Genomic DNA, 21,933 nt, shown 5'->3' with positions numbered 1-21,933 from the left:
TGTGCTGGAGCCATGGAGTTGAGAGGTTATGACCAAGATCTTACGTGTCTCCCAAAGTCAAATACTATCTGGCTCTTTACAGAAAAAGTTTGCCAGCTGCTGTCATATCTTTACAAAGCAAATGTGGCACGAGGTTAACTACTGGTGAAGGGGGAAATGGGTGTTCATACTCTTCTTTCAACTTTTTCATAAGTTGTAATTTGCACATAAAAAGTTGAGGGGAAATTAACTTGGGACGGCTCGTTGTGTCTTTTCTATAGGGCTTTCTTCAGTCAACTCCCTGTTGGTTCAACTATCCCCTATCACCTCGCTTGGTTCTAAGCATCAGAACCTGTCGGCAGTAGTAATTCTTTTACCACCCCTACTCCAGGGGCTTCTCCCAAACTCAGACCCTTGGCATCTTCTCCAAGTGGGATGTCGTATTACCCACAGTAGTGGATTCTGATAGTAACCAATTTAAGACTGGCTTTTTATGTCTTCTCCATCAAGGCCACACTTTTTTTTCCTTGTGATGAAGCTGCCAGTATGGCTCTTTTGCCTGAGATTCCCTCCATGGTTATCCCTGCCCCCAGGATCATTGTGGAATTGGACTTTTCCCTACCTAGGACTTTTTTACCATTCATATAGATTTTTTTTTTTTTAAATACATTTATTTATTTATTTCTAGTTGCAGCGGGCGGGGGCTACTCTTCATTGTGGTGCTCGGGCTTCTCATTGCGGTGGCTTCTCTTGTTGCAGAGCACAGGCTCTAGGCGCGCGGGCTTCAGTAGTTGTGGCTCGCGGGCTCTAGAGCGCAGGCTCAGTAGTTGTGGCGCACAGGCTTAGTTGCTCTGCGGCGTGTGGGATCTTCCCGGACGAGGGCTCGAACCCATGTCCCCTGCATTGGCAGGCAGATTCTTAACCACTGTACCACTAGAGAAGCCACACATATTTTCTTCAAACAGCTTTTTTGAGATGTTTACATATCATACAATTCACCCACTTAAACTGTACAGTTCAGTGGTTTTTACTATGTTCACAGAGTTATGCAACCATCATCACAGTCATTTTAGAACATTTCATCACCCAATGAAGAAGCCTTGTACCCATTGGCACTCCCTCCCACCCCTGGCAACCACAGATCTACTTTCTGTCTCTATGCATCTGCCTGTTCTGGACATTTCATATAAATTAAATCATATAAAATGTGATCTTTTGTGAGTGGCTTCTTTTCACTTAGTGTAATGTTTTCAAGATTCATCCACATTGTAGTATGTATCAATATATTTTTTTAATTGCCAAATGATATTTCATTGTATGGATACACCATATTTTATTGATCCATTATTCGATGGACATTTGGGTTGTTTGCCCACTTTGGCTATAGAGCGTTTTAAAAATTATTATTAATAATAGACTTTATTTTTTGGAATAGTTTTAGGTTTACTGAGCAAATAGTACAGAAAGTTCCATATAAATACCCCTCTCCTAACCCTGTACAAAGTTTTCCACATTACTAACGTCTTAAATTAGTATCATACATTTGTTACAATTAATGAGCCAACTAATGAGTACATTAGTATTAACTAAAGTCCATACTTCATTCAGATTTCTTTTGCTTTTACCTAACATCCTTTTTCTGCTCCAGGGTCCTATCCAGGATACCTAAGTACATTTAGTTGTCTTGTTTCTCTAGGCTCAGGCTTGTTTTTGATGACCTTGACAGTTTTAAGGTGTACTTTTCAGGTATATTGTAGGATGCCCCTCTGTTGGAATTTACCTGATATTCATCTCATGGTTAGACAGGGTTTATGGGTTTTGAGGAAGAAGTCCTCAGAGATAAAGTACCATTTTCATCACGTCATTTCAAGGGTACATACCGTCTACATGGTTTATGAGTGTTGGTGTTGACCTTGATCACCTGGCTGAGGTAGTATTTGTCAGGTTTCTCCCCACCCCACTGCCCCCCATTCCATACTGTGCTCTTTGGAAGGAAGTCACCTTGTGCAGCCCAGACTTAAGCAGTAGGGGACAGTGCTCCCCCATCCTTTTGTTTTTGAAGTTAACATATTACCTTCTGAGGGTATTTACTGCCAGTAACTTTGGGAATAACCTACAAGCAAAGGGTAACATTAAAACCTTATGTCCCTAGTGGTCCCTGGAAGATGCTGGCCTCCTCACTAAATCATCCTGAGAATCAGCTGCACCCAGTTCCTCTGTTTCTGGCACTGTTGCCTGCCCATTAAAGTTTTAAAGATCGATTATCTAAGATTAGAAAGTTTAGGTTTTCCTTTCCCTTTCTCTCCCAGTGCACGTTCTTTTGTTGGAGGTAATGAAACGGGAAAACCACTGGGAATGAGAAGCAGGAGAAGCACGGTGAACGTCCAGGAGGATAGTCAGGTGCTCCCCAATTTTGTTCTCTCTGTCAGTCGTATAAAAGTGTGAACATCTGTACCAGTGATTCTGAATTTTATTTTATAGCAATTGTCAGAAATCCAGAAGTCCAATATGCAGATCAAGTGTAACATAGGCACATTAAAAGATGCACATGAGCTTAAAGAAGAACGTCCTCAGCATCCCCAGGATTTCCAAAATGTGATGCAACTTCTTGACAGTCAGGTATGTAAAAGTGGGTGACTACTTCAGTAGAGGCCTGATCTTTCTCGGTGAGGTAATTTACAGCAAGCACCATCTACAAAAAAGTGCCTCTTTCAGTGACAATGAAGGTGACTAATTCTTTTTTCCTTATCTCCTAACACATGTGTAATTCAGAATAGGTGTTCATTCGATACTTACTGATTGACTAATAGATGTGGATACAGAACAGTTGGCAAAGTTGTTTAGTTTTTCCTTGACTAATACCTATTTGAATTGGTTCATATTACCTTAGTAGTTATTTTTCATGTTTCATTCAGATGTAGACCCACTTTCAAAAGGCATAGAAAGGCATATTGAAGCCCTGACATTTTAGAGCTTAAATATATGGCCGCCTTGGCAAACTGGTGGTCTTTTACACTTATCAAATAAATTACAGTCATTTGGAAGTGAACCTCAGTAATCAGTACAGCCTTCATCCTGGCTGTTTTGGTCACACTGATTTAGGGGAACTTTTCTTTTTTTTAGCCAGGAAACATAGAGATTAAAGCTTATGAATTCAGGATTTTTTCAGAAAGCAATATTATGTCATTTTAAAAGGTAAATGTGTTTTTGAACATGGACTACTGCCACTGCTTCTTGTCTTGCCTCTCTCCCCTCAATCTACCTTTCGTGTTATAGCCAGGGTGATCATGTCACCATCCTGTCTAAAATCCTTCAATGGCTCCCCATCTTTCACAGAACAAAGTCTAGGACCCTTAACCAGCATTCAGAGTCCCTGGGCATCTGGTCCTGCCATCTCCCACCATTTCTTGCCTTTACCTTGACGCCCCAGTAGCCCCAAAGAGCTCCTGGTTCCCGGGACGAGGCAATCTGATTTTGCTTTTTCAGCTTTCTTTTTTATGCACCTTCCAGTTTTCAGGCCCTGACACTTATTCAGCTGGGATGGCATCTCTTCTGGAGAGTCCTCCAGGAGTTCTGGGTTATTGCACTGCCACAGTCCTCCAAGCTGGACCTGATCACGTGCACATTATGTGGGAATCCTCCATTGTATGTCCACTGTTCTTCCGGGCAGGGCAAGCAGGGCCTGTCTCTTAGTTCTCTCCCAGCCTGCCAGCGGCTGCCCAGCGAGGTGCCTGGTATGCGGTAGGGGACCAGGAATTGGGTCCTGAACTGAACTGTTGGCATTTGCTCCCAGCAGGCTGCTGTCTCACTAGTTGAAGGACCCAGTTATGAAATCCTCAGGTCCCACCTAAATTTCTTTTGTCTCCTTCCTGTGAGCTCTATCAGTTCAGAACCTATGGACCCAGAAACCTTGATGTTTCCTTTTAGCTTCTGAGGTTAACAAGCTAGCACCTGTTTTTTTTAATTAAGTTTTATTGGAACACAGCCATACTATTATGGACCGTTTCTGACTGTTCATTTACATATTACTTACGGCTTTTCTCCTACTTCTAGTAGTAGTGACTGAGTCATCTGGCCCCCAGAGGCTAATACATTTTCTGTTAGCCCCTTAACAGAAAATGTTTGCTGAACCTTGCCTCAGAGTATAAGATTAAAACCAAGTGCAAGTGTGTTTAAACATTTTTGACTGTATTTATTTACTTTTTTAAATGCCTGCTAAAATTTTACCAAATAGATGGTTGGGTTTCATAGGTACTCACTAAAAAGGAAGCTTCCGTTTTGAGTAGATGTCATTGTTACAGTTACACTAAATTACTCTTGTTTTACTAATTTTGTAGGAAAGCAAGTGGACAGCTCGAGTTCAGGCTCTTCATCAAGAACACAAGAAAGAGAAGAGCCGGGTAAGATTAAGAAACCAACGACCTATAAAAAGTGGGTCTTTCTGAAAAGAATATTTGCTTTTCCCTATAATAAAGGAAATATTTATCCACTTAAGACATTTGTGGAGAAATATATAACAGAAATTAAAATTACTCATCATTCCAATACCATAGATAACCAGTGTTACTGCTTTGTTATAATTTCTTTCAGTCTTTTTCCTATGCTGTAAATGTTGCGTTTCTATAAGTATAGAAACCCATGCATATAATATGTCTCACAGATTTTGAATTTTGCTTTATATCTATAACTTTATACATTTTTCATTTAATATATCATAAACAGTTTCCTATGTTTTAAAATATTATTCATAAGCATGATTTTTTTAATGGCTCCATGATGATCTTATGGCTGTATCATCAGTTATTTAATCATTTCTCCATTGTTGAATACATGTTTCTAATTTTTAAACAATACAGAGTGGCAGTCTAAATAAGTTTTGAATACAGGCATACCTTGTTTTATTGCACTTTGCAGATAATTGCGTTTTTTACAAATTGAAGGTTTGTGGCAACCCTGCATTGTCAGATGATGCATTTTTTAGCAATAAAGTTTTTTTTTTTAATTTTTATTTATTTTATTTTTGGCTGTGTTGGATCTTCGTTGCTGCGCGTGGGCTTTTCTCTGGTTGCGGTGAGCAGGGGCTACTCTTTGTTGCGGTGTGCAGGCTTCTCATTGCGGTGGCTTCTCTTGTTGAGCACCGGCTCTAGGCACATGGGCTTCAGTAGTTGTGGCACACGGGCTCAGTAGTTGTGGCTCGCGGGCTCTAGCGTGTAGGCTCAGTAGTTGTGGTGCGTGGGCTTAGTTGCTCCGTGACATGTGGGATCTTCCCGGACCAGGGCTCAAACCCGTGTCCCCTGCATTGGCAGGTGGATTCTTAACTACTGAGCCACCAGGGAAGCCTGCAATAAAGTATTTTAAATTAAGACATACACATTGTTTATTTTAAGACATAACGCTATTGCACACTTAATAGACCACAGTGTAGTGTAAACATAACTTTTGTATGCACTAGGAAACCAAAAAATTCACGTGATTTGCTTTACTGCTGTGATCTGGAACTGAACACACAGTATCTCTGAGGTCTGCCTATAAAAAGAAGGATTGTTCACATTAAAGTCATTTTAATGAAAACAAAAATGAATTGTAACACCTATTCCTTTTCCGCTGAGTACATCAGAAATTTAAGTGTTAAAATGCTTTTTACAGGGCTTCCCTGGTGGCGCAGTGGTTGAGAGTCCGCCTGCCGATGCAGGGGACACAGGTTCGTGCCCCGGTTCGGGAAGATCCCACATGCCGCGAGGGCTGGGCCCGTGAGCCATGGCCGCTGAGCCTGCGTGTCCGGAGCCTGTGCTCCGCAATGGGAGAGAGGCTACAACAGTGAGAGGCCCGCGTACCACAAAAAAAAAAAAAAAAAAAGCTTTTACAATAGTGTAAAAAATGTAAAGTAGATTTATTTGAGATTTTAAGACAGGAAAACATCTGTTGATTTTTTCACTTTAAACTGTATGTGTTTTGTAGCCCACTTTGTATCCCCTTTTGGGCAAACAACCTAGACTGGGTGGCTTATAAACAACAGAAATGTATTTCTCATAGTTCTGGTGCTCCAGGAATTAGACAGAGAGCTTGTTAAAGGGGAGTAGTGTCTGGGATGTGTGTAGATATAACGCCCATGTTTCTTTCTCTAGTCTAAGCCACCCTTCTGAGCTCCAGACGAAGTAGCCAGCTCTGTACTGGACATCTCCACTGCTTCTTACATGTAACATGTCTAAAGTGAAGTTCTTGGATTTGTTCCCAGAGGTGTCTTGCTTTTGGCTGATGGCACCCTAGTCCACTCAGATGCACTCCCTCAGCCCCCAGTTCCAGGCTATTGGCAGGTCCTGCCGAGTATCTCATATCCATGTTCTTCTGGACATTTCTGTTGCTTCCATCCTCTGCTGAGCTCCCACCATTTCCAAGAGGGCCCAGTAACTGGCTTCCCAATTCCAACCTTTTGCTCGTGTAATCTGCTCTCTGCAGAGCAGCCGAAATAATCTGGCTGTCGGCCACCACTGTGGCCTCATCCTGAACCTCTCTCTGAACCGACTCTTTTTAGCTACGGTGGCCTTCTGGTAATTTGTAGAACGTGTGGCCTTTTTCTCCTTTTACACATGGTTTTCACTGCTGGGAGGTCCTTCCACTTTTTTTTTTTGAATTTAATTTTTTTTGAATTGAATTGAATTTTTTTTTTATACAGCAGGTTCTTATTAGTCATCAATTTTATACACATCAGTGTGTACATGTCAATCCCAATCGCCCAATTCATCACACCACCACCCCCACCACCCCACCGCCACTTTCCCCGCTTGGTGTCCATACGTTTATTCTCTACATCTGTGTCTCAATTTCTGCCCTGCAAACCAGTTCATCTGTACCATTTTTTCTAGATGCCACATATATGCATTAATATATGATATTTCTTTTTCTCTTTCTGACTTACTTCAATCTGTATGACAGTCTCTAGGTCCATCCACATCTCTACAAATGACCCAGTTTCGTTCCTGTTTATGGCTGAGTAATATTCCATTGTATATATGTACCATATCTTCTTTATCCTTTCATCTGTTGATGGGCATTTAGGTTGCTTCCATGACCTGGCTATTGTAAATAGTGCTGCAATGAACATTGGGGTGCATGTATCTTTTTGAAGTATGGTTTTCTCAGGGTATATGCCCAGTGGTGGGATTGCTGGATCATATGGTAATTCTATTTTTAGTTTTTTAAGGAACCTCCATACTGTTTCCACTTGTTCTTTATGTGGCTGTCTCCTTCCCCTCTGATTTGGTTTTCTCTGCTGTGTAGCAAATTACCACAGATTTATTATCTCACAGTTTCCATGGGATAGGAGTCCAGGCACGGCTTGGCTGGGTTGTCTGCTCGGGATCTCACAAGCTGCATTCAAGGTGTCAGCTGCGCTGTGGTCTCATCTGGGGCTCCGGGGCCCCTCCCAAGCCCGTTCAGGTGATTGGTGATGTGCAGTTCCTTACGGTTAGCCGTAGGAGTGAGACCCCCGGCTCCGCCATTCACAGGCTGGCTGTGACGTCTTCAAGGCTAGTAGGAGAGCATCTCTCCTGCCTTCATTCTCCTCCTTCAAGAGACCTGACGTCACCCCGAGACCACTCCATCCAGGGAGGTGGTCCCCGCCCCCCGTTATTATCCTCAGCGCTTCACAAGTGTAGCTCTCAACACTGTTTTAAATAGTTTGTTTACTTGTTTATTGTCTGTCTCTTCAACCAGATCACTAGCCCTGTGAGGGAAGGGCTCTGTTTACTCCTCCGTTGTATTCTCAGCATCCGATAACGTGTCTAAAATGTGGTTGGTGCTTATTAAATATTTGCTGAATTAATGCAGAAGGTCGATAGGTGGCCAACAAGGGGGTCACACAGCCTTTTTGTGTGTGGATGGGGATGTTCTTCTGAACTGACTGTACAGTTCAGAAGAACAGGGTGGAAATAGCTGTGTGTCGGTGTGACGTGATATTTGAAGCAGGTCCTCTTAACCTCAGGGCCTGCTTGTCTGCCTCGCTGCCTTACTCACCTTTCATGCTTTAGGCACTTAGCCAGGTGAGGAGGGGAATGGCCAGTGACAACTTAGAGGAGTTGCTTTTCTGTAAGAACGTTGAATCTTTCCTTCGAGGTGCTCTAAGGCAGTAGTTCCTAACCAGGGGCATCCTTCAGAAAGACCCGAGGCTCTTCCAAAATACAGGTGTCCAGCTCTCCCCACTGAAGGCCTGATTCAGTAGGTAAGTCTGGGACATGCAGAGTTTGGAAACAACAGTAAGAACACCAGCAAACCCCTGACGATTGTGCTTTGGATCCATGGTTTGAACCACGGCTCTTACAGTTTGAAGTTCTATTTTTATTCTTCAGGGTGTTTTTAGAGCATTGGGGTTTAGGGACAGAATTCAGGCTTCCTTATTAATAGGGGGTGATTTTAGTCCTCGTTCCTTTAAGCCTCTTGTGGGAATGTAAGTCACCTTCTGGCTGGAATACAGTGTACAGTATAAGTTGTAGAGGTTTACACTTGGCCACTGTGGGTGGTGATAGAGAGGAAGACCGACTGCCAGTGGTTTGGAGGAAGGAGAGGCCTGACCTGCTTGTGAGTGAGGCGCCTCACCCCACGTGCTGGGAGCGTGGAGTTTTTGTGCCACCGCCAGGCTACGCTGCTCCCTTGTCTGTTGGTTTTGCTTGTTCAGAAGCTGCTTGCTTCTTCCTTCATTTCTCTTAAACCCTAACAGAGAGGCAGTTTCAATAAGGTTTAGTAATCTGTGCCTGAGACCAAACTATTAATTATTCCACATGATTGGTGCCTCCTGTTCCTACAATGCACATATTGTATTTCTCTGTTTAAGGGAAGTTGCGTTTGCCAACTTTTTATTGCTTTACCTAGATTCTTGGCAGTCTTTTTTTGGTTTTGTTTTTAAATAACATTGGTAGGAGTTCAAAGGGAACCACAGATAAATGATGGCATGCCCTTTTCCACCCAACAGAAGACTCTTAGAGCTTGGGAGGTTGTAGAATGGTCACGCAGTGGAAGGAGAGGAGGATGGAGTAATGTGGCTGGTAGAGAAAAAGTGCAAAACTTGAAATGGTAGAAGGTCACAAGAAAGGGGCTCCAGGGCCACAGGCCTTTTGAAATAGTTTCTGGCTATCTCTTTCTTAGACTATCACATTTTCTGGTCAATTCTCAATTCCAGTATCAAAATGATGCCATCCCTTAGTTTTTCTTATGTACCCTTTCTGCTTGGGCCCTGGTCCCCATATTGCTGATTCTCAGCCTCCACCCAGAGCCCTGTACGTTTTTATTGGCTTTTCCTTCTGTTTTCCAACTCCAGATTTCCCAAACTGCTTTTGGGGGTACTCTTCCAGTAGTCTGTAAAAATGTGGGAAAGATTCCTGACAGTGTCCTCCTGGGGGCAGATTCTTAGCATCTACTGGGATATGTAGGGTTCTTTTTAGTCCTTACTCAGGAAACCCTTTTAACTTGGTTCAACCTATTGTTTGTCCGGCCTCATGTGAGCACAGAGCGCTTCAGAGGGAAGACCCTGCAGTGTATGGATTGAGAGCATTAACTTTTTGTTGTTATTTTATTGTTTTTCTGTACAATGTAAATGGATTATTTTTAGAGTAATTTTACGTTCACAGCAACGTTGAGGAGAAAATACACAGCGTTCCCAAATACCCCCTGCCCACCCCGTATGCACAGCCTTCGCCATTATCAACATCTTACACCAGAGTGGTACATTGGTTACAACTGATGAACCTACACTGACATGTCATTATCCCCCAAAGTCCACAGTTTACATTAGGGTTCCCTCTTGAGTTGTACATTCTATGGATTTTGACAAATGTATAGTGACATGCAGCCATCATTATGGTCTCATACAGGACACTGACCTAAAATTCCTCTGTGCTCTGCCTGTTCATCCCTCCCTCCCTCCCTCCCTCCCCTCAACCCCTGATTCTTTTTACTGTCTCCATAATTTTGCCTTTTTCAGAATGTCATATAGTTGGAGTCATACAGTATGCAGCCTTCTCAGATTGGCTTCTTTCACTTAACAGTATGCATTTAAGCGTCCTCCAAGTCTTTTCATGGTTCGGTAGGTCATTTCTTTATAATGTTGAATAACGTTCCATTGTTTGTATGGACCACAGCTTATTTATCTCTTCACCTGCTGAAGGACACCTTGGTTGCTTCCAGGTTTTGGCAATTATGAATAAAGCTGCTATAGACATCCGTGTGCGGTTTTCGTGTGGACATAGGTTTTTGGCTCCTTTGGGTAAATGCCAAGGAGTACAGTTGCTGGAGCATTTGGTAAAAGTATGTTTAGTTTTGTAAGAAACTGCCAGACTGCCTTCCACACGGCTGTAGCGCTCTGCATTCCCACCAGCAATGGATGAGAGTTCTTGCTGCTCCACATCCCTTGTCAACATTTGATATTGGCAAGCTCTGGATTTTGGCCATTCTGATAGGTACATTTTTGTTACTTTTTGATTTCTTTCTTTCTCTCTCTTTTTTTTATTTGTGGTACGTGGGCCTCTCACTGCTGTGGCCTCTCCCGTTGCAGAGCACGGGCTCCGGACGTGCAGGCTCAGCGGCCATGGCTCACGGGCCCAGCCGCTCCGCGGCATGTGGGATCTTCCCGGACCGGGGCACGAACCCGTGTCCCCTGCATCAGCAGGCAGACTCTCAACCACTGCGCCACCAGGGAAGCCCTTTTTTTAAAAAATTTATTTATTTTTGGCTGTGTTGGGTCTTGGTTACTGCGTGTGGGCTTTCTCTAGTTGCACTGAGTGGGGGCTACCCTTCAATGTGGTGCCTGGGCTTCTCACTGCGGTGGCTTCTCTTGTTGCGGAGCACGGGGTCTAGGTGCATGGGCTTCAGTAGTTGTGGCTCGCTGGCTCTAGAGCACAAGCTCAGTAGTTTTGGCACACGGGCTTAGTTGCTCCACGGCATGTGGGATCTTCCCGGACCAGGGGTCCAGCCCGTGTCCCCTGCATTGGCAGGTGGATTCTCAACCACTGCACCACCAGGGAAGCCTGCAAGTACAATTCATTAATACGTTTCATGACATAGACTAAGTTTGAAAACGTTGACTTTGAAGACAGGAAAGTTCAAGTCTGGGCTCTTCCCACTCAAGTTGTCTGTGTTTGGGTCAGCTGCTTACCTCTCTAGACTTGAGTTTCCCCGTTTGAACAACGAGGTCAAAACTTGGATCCATGAGGCTGTGGTGTGGATTCAACAAGATGAAATGCCTAACGCAGGCTCTACACGTGTTGAGTGTCTGTTAAAAAAAACCTCGCCTATTAGGAAATGCTGCTCCAGGCACTCTCTGTGCTCCTCTCAGACACAGTTACCCCCCTTTATTTGACCTGCACATCCCTGTCTCTGTTTCCAGGCCGTAGGCTTGGAATGTCCTTTATGCCATTTACCAAGGGTATTTTCTCTTCTGTTTAAGCAACTTCCGAAGTTGTTTTAAGAATGTTTCCTTAAATTATTGAAAACAAATTCTTCTTGAATTCTTGTCCAGTATTTGATCTTCCCTGAGGTTAAGTCTCAAAAGATGAATCTGTGCATCTTTGGATCTGTTCTCTGCTTCTCTTCCTTCTGTTTCCTCCCTCCCCCCCCTCCCTCCCTTCCCCCTCCCCTTCCCTTTCCCCCTCCCCCTCCCTCCCTTCCCCTTCCCCCTCCCCCTCCCCCTCCCTCCCTTCCTTCCCCTTCCCCCTCCCCCTCCCTCCCTTCCTCTTTTCCTCTACCCCCAACACCCTCCACCTCCCATTTCTCAGTAAATATTTATTGAGAACCTGCTAAGAGCCAGAGACCATGCTAGTTGCTAGGCGTATAAAATAATTCAGGTGGGCTCTCCGGCCCAGGGAGTGCACTTTCCAGCTGGGATGATGCATGTGGATGTGTGAGAACAGTACTGCGTGGGGTTGGAGCTGCTCTGAGGGAGAAGGCTTGGTCCTTATCCTTGCTCGTCCCTGTGTGATTTCATGTAACGGCTCAGGTTCCCTCCACTGTTCACATCATCAGTGTTGGCTTTCTTGGGCCATGAGCTCCCTGGGAACAGAGATGAAGCCCCTTGTATGGCCAGGGCCTTCATACACGGTGATCAGAGAGTTATTCAGTGTGTAGATAACATAGGCCAGCAAGAAGGTACGGCATGTATATACAAACTGCCAAAAGAAGAAATTTACATGCAGTTTGCAGATGAATGCCTTTCTTCATTGGTTTTTCCAGCTCCTGTCACATATAGAGAAACTTCGAACCTCAATGATAGATGATCTAAATGCAAGTAATGTATTCTACAAGAAAAGGATAGAAGAGCTAGGGCAGAGGCTCCAGGAGCAGAAGGAGCTGATCATCACTCAGAGACAACAGGTATTTTGGAGTATATATTGGCACCATTTTTATGTAAACAGTGCAGTTTATCTAAGAACATGTGTTTTTATTTTAGAGCACTTGTAAGATGGATAAGATAAAGAAGATAGAATATTTTTTTCCCTGTGGTTGTTCGTATAAGTAAATAAAATCATTTTTAAAGGTATTTTAAAATACCATAGAGCAATCAGATTTATTCAGTTAGAATTCAGAATAAATGTGAAGGTAGCTAAAATTTCTTTTGGTAATTCCTTACCAAAAGAAGCAGCTGAATCCAAATGCTGCTTTTATAAAACATTTGTCTCCATGTCATTAAAGTCCACATGTCCTGTGTCTTTGGAGGATTTAGTGAAAAGGTTCATTTACTGAGTACAGTATCTGTCCATTATCCAGTATGTCCCTGTCTAGTTCAAACATGGATCACTGAAAGACTATTCTTCTTTGCAGATTAAAGAGTTTACCAGTAAACCATTAAACAGTGTCAGTGAACCCAGAGGTAAGTGGACCAGGATCCCAGCGCTGGAGGCAAGGCGGGCCTCCCTAACCGTGTGCTGGACTTCAGAAGAATGTTGGGCCGCGATGGTTCGTGAGTGCTAAGATGTGCTAAGTGGTGCTAACCACAACCCAGAGAGTTGAAGACTTTTAAATACCTAAATTGTCATAGAATGCTCTCATATCCTTTTTTTTTTTTTTTTTTTTTTTTTTTTTTTTTTTTTTTTTTTTTTGCCGTACGCGGGCCTCTCACTGTTGTGGCCTCTCCCGTTGCGGAGCACAGGCTCCGGACGCGCAGGCTCAGCGGCCATGGCTCACGGGCCCAGCCGCTCCGCGGCATGTGGGATCCTCCCGGACCGGGGCACGAACCCGTGTCCCCTGCATCGGCAGGCGGACTCTCAGCCACTGCGCCACCAGGGAAGCCCCTCATATCCTTTTTATCAGAATATCGTCATGCACATAATACATGCTTAGTAACTGTACCTCTGGATGGATGTGCAATAAGACGCCTTATGATTAAAAGTACAGAGTCTGGGGGCAGACTGGGTTCAACTCCCATCTCTGGCACTATGTAGCTTTGTGAGCCTCTGCCCCGGTTTCCTCAGCTCTAAAGCTGGAATATTAGTAGTAATTACATCATAGGCTTGTTACAAGGATGAAATGGGAGAACATGTGTAAAGAGCACCTGTTAAACACTCATGAGTGTTGGCTATCGTTATTAATATTAAACTCTTAATTATCCTAAAGTGCTGTAGAGGCTTGCTGCGTGATTCTGCATTGTGGTAGGCTGGGGTTAAGGGTTTGTTCTAAGTACAGTGGGGGCATATACAACCTACTGATGGTAGCAGTGATAGCCATCCATCTCCGTATCGTTCAAGAGCTAGTCTAGAAGGGGGGCTGGGAGCCAGAAGTGCAGGGTCTCCCAATACAGCGTAAAGCTTGCCTTTTGCCTGGTTTTCTTCCGAGTGATCCCAGTCTTGGTTCCTGTACATCTCAGGTTATTAAGGCATCTTTGTTTCCTTGAGGGATGCCAACTGGGGATTGATAATGGGTGTTATGAGCTGGGTTTCCTCCCTGTCTCTGGGGGCTATGGGAGATACAGGCATATCTCGGAAATATTGCAGGTTCAGTTCCAGACCACTGCAATTAAGCCAATAATCACAATTAAGTGAGTCACACAAATTTTTTTGGTTTCCCAGTGCATAATAAAAGTTATGTTTATACTATACTGTAGTCTATTAAGCATACAATAGCATTATGTCTAAAAAAATACAAATACATTAATTAAAAAATACTGTATTGCTAAAAATGCTAACCATCACCTGCCAACGCAGAGTTGCCACAGACCTTCAATTGGTTAAAAATGCAGCATCTTCGAAATACAATAAAGTGCAATAAGATGAGGTATGCCTGTACATTGACCTACACACTTGTTTCCCTCGTTTTGAGATAAAGGTTTGGGAAGGGTGGTGGTTCCCTATAACTTCTCTTGGAATAGTAAGAGTTCAGGTAGTGAGGAATAACAGTGTAATTCCTTAGACAGCATACACATTTGAAAAATAATTTTAGAAAAAAGTTAGCTTTAAAAGATGTATGTTAAACATCTTTTTTTGGTAAGTCGCTATATGTTGGTAAAATTCATTGGTTTTTTTGGGGGGAAATATTAGGATATGCGCTAGCAAAATATAACCCATAGCGTGTGATTTTTGTTATTAATTTACTTTTTTTTGTTATTTCAGGGAATCCTTTAACCTGGCAAACTTTTGAATCTAAGCCGACTACCCCAACTGTACCTAGTAAGTTTCTATAATAGGCTCAGGTTCTAAAGATATTTTTAAAGTGCTAAACCCATACATAACTTCTACTTACTATTTTTAGAGACATTTCTTTGAACATCAGTGTGTTTGGAGATTATATAATGATCTATTTTGGTTCCCAGATTTGACCTAGTTCTACAACCCAATATTGTAAATATCCATGTGATTTTGTGGTGATTTGGGTTAGCCGTACCTGTTACCTTACTATTACCTTATTACCTTACCTGTTAACCTTATTCGCTTAATAAAGGAACAACTAAAAGCTCTTCAGCAGCGCTGCAGTTTGTACTCTTGGATTTCCCAAGGTCATAACACTGTGACCACATGACTGTGTGTGGTGGCCACCACATTTTGGCATCACTGAGACCCAGTGCTGCAGGGTTTGACGCGATGGTCCCACCAGTCACTCGCTTGAAGTCAGCTCAGCACAGCTGTCTTCCGGAGCTGTCAGGATTTGGCCAGAATCCAAAAACACATAATCTCTACAGTTCAAAATGGACAGATTGTTTTCTTAATAATAAATAGTTGAAATATTTTTGTTTCCATTCAAGAAAGCATGCGTACAGGACCTGAATAACGGGGGAGAGGGCCTGCACCGAGGCCGGGCACTGAACAACCATTCATATGGGCCCAGGACTTGTGATGATGAAAGGACATTAATGAGCGCGTTTGGGTATTTGGCACAATTGACTGGAAAGGGCTAATTGTTTTAACTGCTCAGCTGCTTCTTGAGGCCTCTTGATGTTGATTCTGGAAGCTGAAGAGGTTGAGAGGTGCTCAGGAGGAGAGGGTAGTTTAAGTGCCAGGAATAGAGCTGAGGGGAGAACAGAAGCATTTCAGAGAAGTATGGAAATTTAAAAGACACTCAATTATTATTGTTTATATTTTAATTATACTTAGCACAATATTGGAACAATAATGTATTCCAATAAAACTTTATTTACAAAAACAGGTACGGGCTGGTATGTCCCACAGGCTGTAGTTTACCAAACCTGGATCTAGATTAGCAAGTTGTAAATGGGTTTGAAGGCTGTATTTCCAGAATTGTTAGCAGTTTACCCATAGTTAGGAGTTGAACACTTTCACACTAGCCATTGTAAAGACAAAATTGTATGCCTATAGGGTAGCTGAAGTTTGTGGCCAGTATTTTTTAGAATAGGATTAGAATTAAAGATCTATTCTAATAAGCTAGGGAAAGAGTCAGTAAACTAATAGATAAATAAATAAATAGTTGAGAGAGGAACCTCAGATAGGAATTGTCAAATATTGGAAGAGAGGCTGTAGAATCTAATTTTCTGAGATATTTTGAAGTACAGGGTGTTCAGTCTTACTTGAATCAGGTATACTCCTCTCTGAAGGCTGTGGCTGAATTAATGCCTTCTCACGGTGTCTTCCAGCCCAGTGATTGGGGTAGTCTTTTTAATTGGTTTATTGTACATGAATATTCATAGCAGCATTATTCATAATAGCTAAAAAGTGGAAACAACCCAAATGTCCATCAACTAATGAAAAGATAAATAAAACGTTGTCCATACAGTGGAACATTATTTGGCCATAAAAGTACATGCTGATGCTGACACATGCTACAACATGGATGAACCTTGAAAACATGATGCTAAGTTAAAGAAGCCGATTACAGAGGACCACATATTTAATTGTATGATTCCATTTCTATGAAAGGACCAGAATAGGCGAATCCATAGAGACAGAAAGTAGATCAGTGATTGCCAGGGGCTGGGGGGAGGGAGAGATGGGGCTAACAGATACGGGTATTTTTGGGAGGTGTACATGTGGTGAGAATGTTCAAGAATTAGATAGTGGTTACGGCTGTACAGCTCCGTGACTGTATTTTTTTTAATTTAATTGAAGTATAGTTGACTTGCAATGTTGTGTTTAATTTCTGCTGTACAACAAAGTTACTCAGTTAAACATAGATATTCTTTTTCATATTCTTTTCCATTATGGATTATCACAGGGTATTGGATATAGTTAGTTCCCTGTGCTATACAGTACGACCTTGTTGTTTATCCATCCTATATATATAATAGTTTGCCTCTTTGACTATGTTAAAACCCACTGAATTGTATATTTTAAGAGGGTGAATGATATTTCAATAGGCTGTTATTTAGAAATCGGTTTAGGTTAGTCGGTAATATCTTTGTCTTTTGTCCCTCATCGTCTGTATATATCTTGACTAATTGGACGAATATTTGGTTACCATCATGTTCAGGTGCTGACGCTGTAATTACAGAATGCTGTGAGCTTTTTCTTTTTATGCTTTTTCAGTGAATGCCCCAGCCCCACAGACTTTGGATGCTAAGTCAAGTCTAACAATGGCACATGGTAAGTTTCAGCAACGCCTCAGCGTTTTATGTACAGTTTCCACCCTGAGTTAGGTAACTTATTAACTGAAAGTGCTTCTGTGTGGGGTAATTATGCAAACAAAACGTTTTGGTGAATGCAAAACAGTTCATGAAACTGCAGTCTCCCTATGTAATGTTACTGTGAACTGATCATACCCACCCGTCGCAAAGTATAAAATGTATCTACTGCTGGGCTCACAGGTACAGATTTTAACTCTGGGTAGTACTTGGATCATTTATGATATTTGGGGGAAAGTCATAGGTATTGGGTAAGAGGATGACTTTCTACTAGACCAGCCAACCAGCACATGCCACAGGGCATATGTGCCTGTTTTTATAACTTTCAATGTGGCAGCAAGTCACCTTTTTTAAACAAACAGTTTCAGTGATTGGTTGGAAAAAAAGCTAGAAAAGACATGTGATGGAAACCAAAAGAAAAAAGTAGGAACCACTGGATGAAACTGCTACCAGGATCCAGTTCTTGGCCCAGGCCACTGACTGATAATTGTCACTAACATTATCCAGTAGACAGGGTGAATATTTATAGACATGTTTTATTTTTATACAGCTAAGGTGCTAACAGTTTTTATAGTATCTTTTTCATATATTGTTTTCCTAAGGTCTGCTGTATATTAAATGAATTAGGATGGGAGGGGGACCACCTTTTTCCTGTCTTACCTGCAAATGCTTCTGGAATCTAATGATTACTTCATTCCACTTTTCTTTTTAGCCTGTTAGTTAGGACTTAAATCCATGGTCAGTCGAGTTGGACTTTTTTGTTTTCATAAATATTTTGCTCCATATATCATGGCCTTTTGTAATTATCGTTTTTACTCACTGACTGACTCATAAAGTGTTTATTGCCCCTTATTTTTTTCCTAAGATCATTTCAGGTGGATCGGTTCCCTTTGGCATGTGTTTATAATACGTACTGCATAAATTCTTCACATATTGGATGTTATTATTTACAAGTGTTTAGAACGTGCAGGGTTTTTTCCTTTGAACCAGGAACAGAGATAAAATGTATGTTTGACCTGTAGAAACTTCTTTAATATTGAAGATATGAGAAAATTATCTCCGGCAATTATTCTCTATTCATTTTATTTATGTCAGGTCTAAAGTCTCTCTGTTGCCTCCTTTTTTAAGGTTGATTTTTTTTTCACTCTTTTTGAGATTCTTGTTCCCATATAGTTCCATTACAGAGTATTGAATAGAGTTCCCTGTGCTGTTCAGTAGTAGGGTTGATTTTTACAAGGCATTGCTGGCTACTTCTTTTTTTGTACCTCAACACGTGTTTTCGTTTCTTTTGTTTCCCACCTTGTTCTTGTGAGCCTCCTATCTGGCATTACACGAGGGCCATATTTTCTTCGTTTTATATTTTTGGTACCTGATAAAGGACGCATACAGTAGACATGTAATGCTCTCTGGGGCTGATTCCAGGGTCCTGACAAATCTGTCAGTCTAGAGCACTGTGTCCTGTGTGGACCCTGGCCTGAATCAGCCATGCCCCCTTGCTGGCATCTGTTGGGATTGAAATGCTCGTTTTAAATGCCAGCCAGACCTGGCACGAGGCCCACAGCCCTTGGATTGGGATCAAAGCTGATTTGTGAGCATCTCAATGGGCAGGGGCAGAGGAGGAGGAGGAGGAGGAGGCTTGGCCCACTGCCTGGCCACCCCCAGCTGTGGCAGCTTCCCCGGGTGCTGGGGGGCAGGGGCACAGGGAGGGTTGGTCACGTATCGCACAGCATTAATTAGCCCAACTTCCTCTCTGTCTTTCCCTTTGTTCTATCTCAAAGCTTGATGAGGTCCTTTACCATGAAAAATCTCATGATTACTCACCGGCTGAGGTTGGGTTCCCTGAGACGCAGACTCTGGGCTGGAGGTTTGCGGGTGCTGTCTGGGCAGTGCTCTCAGACAACACCTGTGAGAGAAGTAGGGTGGGGCGTTAAAGGGATGTTGATCCCAGATGCAGCTACAGCGGAGGCCTCAGCAGGTCTGACCAGGAGCTTTAGAGCTGGGGTGGGCACTTTGGAATTTTCCTGGATTGAGGCCGTCAGTTATAAGACATGGGTTGCCCCAGGGAGGGGGCACGCTCCTTTCAGCTGGAGACAAAGCAAAAAGTAGAAGCAAAAGGTGGCAGGAAAGCACTGGATGTGAGTTATTGGTGCAGACGAATTGTTTGGCTGAGCATAGAGTATGCAAAAGAGATTTGAGGGGCTTCCCTGGTGGCACAGTGGTTGAGAGTCCGCCTGCCAATGCAGGGGACATGGACATGTGTTCGTGCCCCGGTCCGGGAAGATCCCACATGCCGCGGAGCGGCTGGCCCCGTGAGCCATGGCCGCTGAGGCTGCGCGTCCGGAGCCTGTGCTCCACAACGGGAGAGGCCACAACAGTGAGAGGCCCGCGTACCACAAAAAAAAAAAGAGATTTTGAGGGACAGGCTGGTTCAGGTTGTTCACGGCAACCACTGAGTGCTGGGCTGAAGCTATTTGGGTCGTCCTTGTGACATTTTGTAGCTGCTGAATGTTCTGAGGCTGAGCATGGCAGGATTGGAGAGCTGGGCTGCAGGAAGCTTAGCCTGACCGATGCGTTCAAAGAACCTGAGCTGGGAGATCACTTGGGTATGTTAGAAATAGTCTAAGAGATTCCTCACCTAAGAATCGGGATGTGGTGATGAAACAGAAGGAAGTGGACGTAACAGCTGTTCCATGGGATTGGTGGAAAGGCTGTGCAAGTGATTGGGGGCCGAAGGTGAGAGAAGGCTCAGAACATGATGAGCTCAGGTACTGGGTGGACAGTGGTGCCATTCAGAAAATTCCGGAAGATAAACCCAGCAGCACCAGTAGGGAAGCACTGGGGCTTCATGGCCAAGAGTCTGGAGTTTGGAAGCAGACAGTCTGGTTTCACAGTTGACTCATGAAACTGTAGGGGCCTAGGTTTCCTTACCTGCCAAACGGGGAGAAGAGTCTTGGCTACTTCAGTGGGCTGCAATACGCACAGAATGAAGCAAGGCCTTTGGAGCAAAAGCCAGTGGAGCAAGCACTGGCTAACCGTTAGCTTCTAGGGTAGGGGTGATGAGGTCCAACAGAGTCAGCCACTGGAGAGAGGGCTTGGTGAAAGTCTGGGAGTTTTTCTTCTGGAGGTAATGGTGGGAGACTGACATAAGGATTTTTCTGGAGGCCTTTGGCAAGTTCGGAGGGGAAACTCAAGCCCCCAAGAGTTTCAGCTCTCACCCTGGAGATCTCAGCTCGGGGCAGGAACTGGAGGCTGGACCTGTGGCTTATAAAGCATGAGAATGGCAGGCCTTCCCTCCCAGTTTGGGACGTCAGTCTGCTTTGGGAGCTGGGGTCTGGTCAACCTCACTTCCTCAGCCTTTATTATTATAGGAGCCCAGGTTCGGGAATCTGCCCCTCCTCCGCCCTCTGCATCGCTGCAGGCAATGTCAGATTTTGACAATTAATCCTGACTCGAGACATAAGTCATAGGATTATCCCTGTAATATAATGATAATAAAATGCATATGATTTTGTAAATTTTATAAAACTTTTCCTCATAACTTTATTCTTGTCATTTTCATAAAGTACAATAAAATATAAACCATGTGAATTAAAAAAATGAGATCAGCTTAATCCTCCTAAAACCTGTTTTCAGCAGTTCAAACTAATAGAATAGTCTGTTTGTATAACTTTATTTTTTAAATTTTTAAATTTTTTATTGAGGTATAGTTGACATATATTAATTTCAGGGGTACGATATAATGATTTGACATTTGTATATGTTGCAAAATGATCAGCACAATAAGTCTAGGGCTTCCCTGGTGGCGCAGTGGTTGAGAGTCCGCCTGCCGATGCAGTGGACGCGGTTCGCACCCTGGTCCGGGAAGATCCCACATGCCGCGGAGCGGCTGGGCCTGTGAGCCATGGCCGCTGAGCGTGCGCGTCCGGAGCCTGTGCCCCGGAACGGGAGAGGCCACGGCAGTGAGAGGCCCGCGTACCGCAAAAAAATAAGTCTAGTTAACATCCCTTGCCACACATAGGTACACATTTTTTTTCTTTATTTGTATAACTTTAAAATCTTGATGCTGAATAACAAATATGAAAGCACCTTTTTGATGTTCAACAGTTGTGTTACATGGATGGAATTACATGCTCCTTTGTGGGGCCATGTTTACATTTCAAAATTAAAGTGGACTCCTATTTACTAATAGGCTGTGTTGCAAAAGTTCATTTGAAAGTAGTTTAAAATGCATTTCTCCCATACAGTCAATGTCAGATATGTTGAGTAGATTGCTGAACAAGCTGTAAGAGCCTATTTTTAAACACCTAAATATAATACGTATTTATTTGTATATTCCTATTATATGTGTGTGTATGTGTATATTTGTATATGCCTAAAATAGAGTATCAGAAACACCCTTTAGTAAATTAAAAGCCAGACCTTCAAAGTAGGAGGTAGTAAATCCGAGGTGATACGTGCAAAGCTCTTAGGTCTGTGCCTGGCAGCCCGGTGAGCACTCAGGAATTGTTGCTCTCATTAGCCTCCCCACTCGCCCACCCTGGGGTCTGGTGGCAGGATGAAATGACCCCCGTTTTGTAGGAGCAGGTGGAGAGCTCTCTGGGCAGGTGCCCCATGTCAGTCTCCAGGCTGAAGATGAGGGGCCCAGGCACCTCCTAAGTCAGACTTTTGGTTGCATTTCATTCTGTGCCTAATGCCTGACTGCTGTGGTTAGTTAGACCTTCAGCCAAAACCTGGAGAACCAAGAAGGAGCTTTCCCTCTGTTGATCGGATGGGTTTGCTTTATCCTGTGCTGCCTGCGGGTTCCTTGTGTGGGCACAGTGACATTTCCCTGGGAAGTCACCCAGAGGCCTCATCTCCGCCGGCCACTGTTCTGGGGTGGGATTGGGAAAAGCCCATCTTCGTTTCTC

General features: G+C 43.3%; 1 protein-coding gene across 11 annotated transcripts in view; it reads left to right on the top strand.

Moving 5' to 3' along the window:
• Nucleotides 1-21,933, top strand: part of DZIP1 (DAZ interacting zinc finger protein 1) — a 54,726-nt gene that overhangs the window by 16,132 nt on the left and 16,661 nt on the right. For all 11 annotated transcript variants that reach the window (XM_032611138.1, XM_032611139.1, XM_032611145.1 and 8 more), the window contains 6 exons: nt 2,461-2,598; nt 4,317-4,379; nt 12,196-12,336; nt 12,784-12,832; nt 14,568-14,624; nt 16,932-16,988. In XM_032611138.1, the coding sequence (XP_032467029.1) occupies nt 2,461-2,598; nt 4,317-4,379; nt 12,196-12,336; nt 12,784-12,832; nt 14,568-14,624; nt 16,932-16,988 (505 nt within the window). The remainder of the gene's footprint in view (nt 1-2,460; nt 2,599-4,316; nt 4,380-12,195; nt 12,337-12,783; nt 12,833-14,567; nt 14,625-16,931; nt 16,989-21,933) is intronic.

The sequence above is a fragment of the Phocoena sinus genome, chromosome 18 (assembly GCF_008692025.1).
Source record: "Phocoena sinus isolate mPhoSin1 chromosome 18, mPhoSin1.pri, whole genome shotgun sequence".
Classification (NCBI taxonomy): domain Eukaryota; kingdom Metazoa; phylum Chordata; class Mammalia; order Artiodactyla; family Phocoenidae; genus Phocoena; species Phocoena sinus.
Note: the sequence above shows the minus strand (reverse complement) of the source record. Positions and strands in the feature narration are given on the sequence as shown.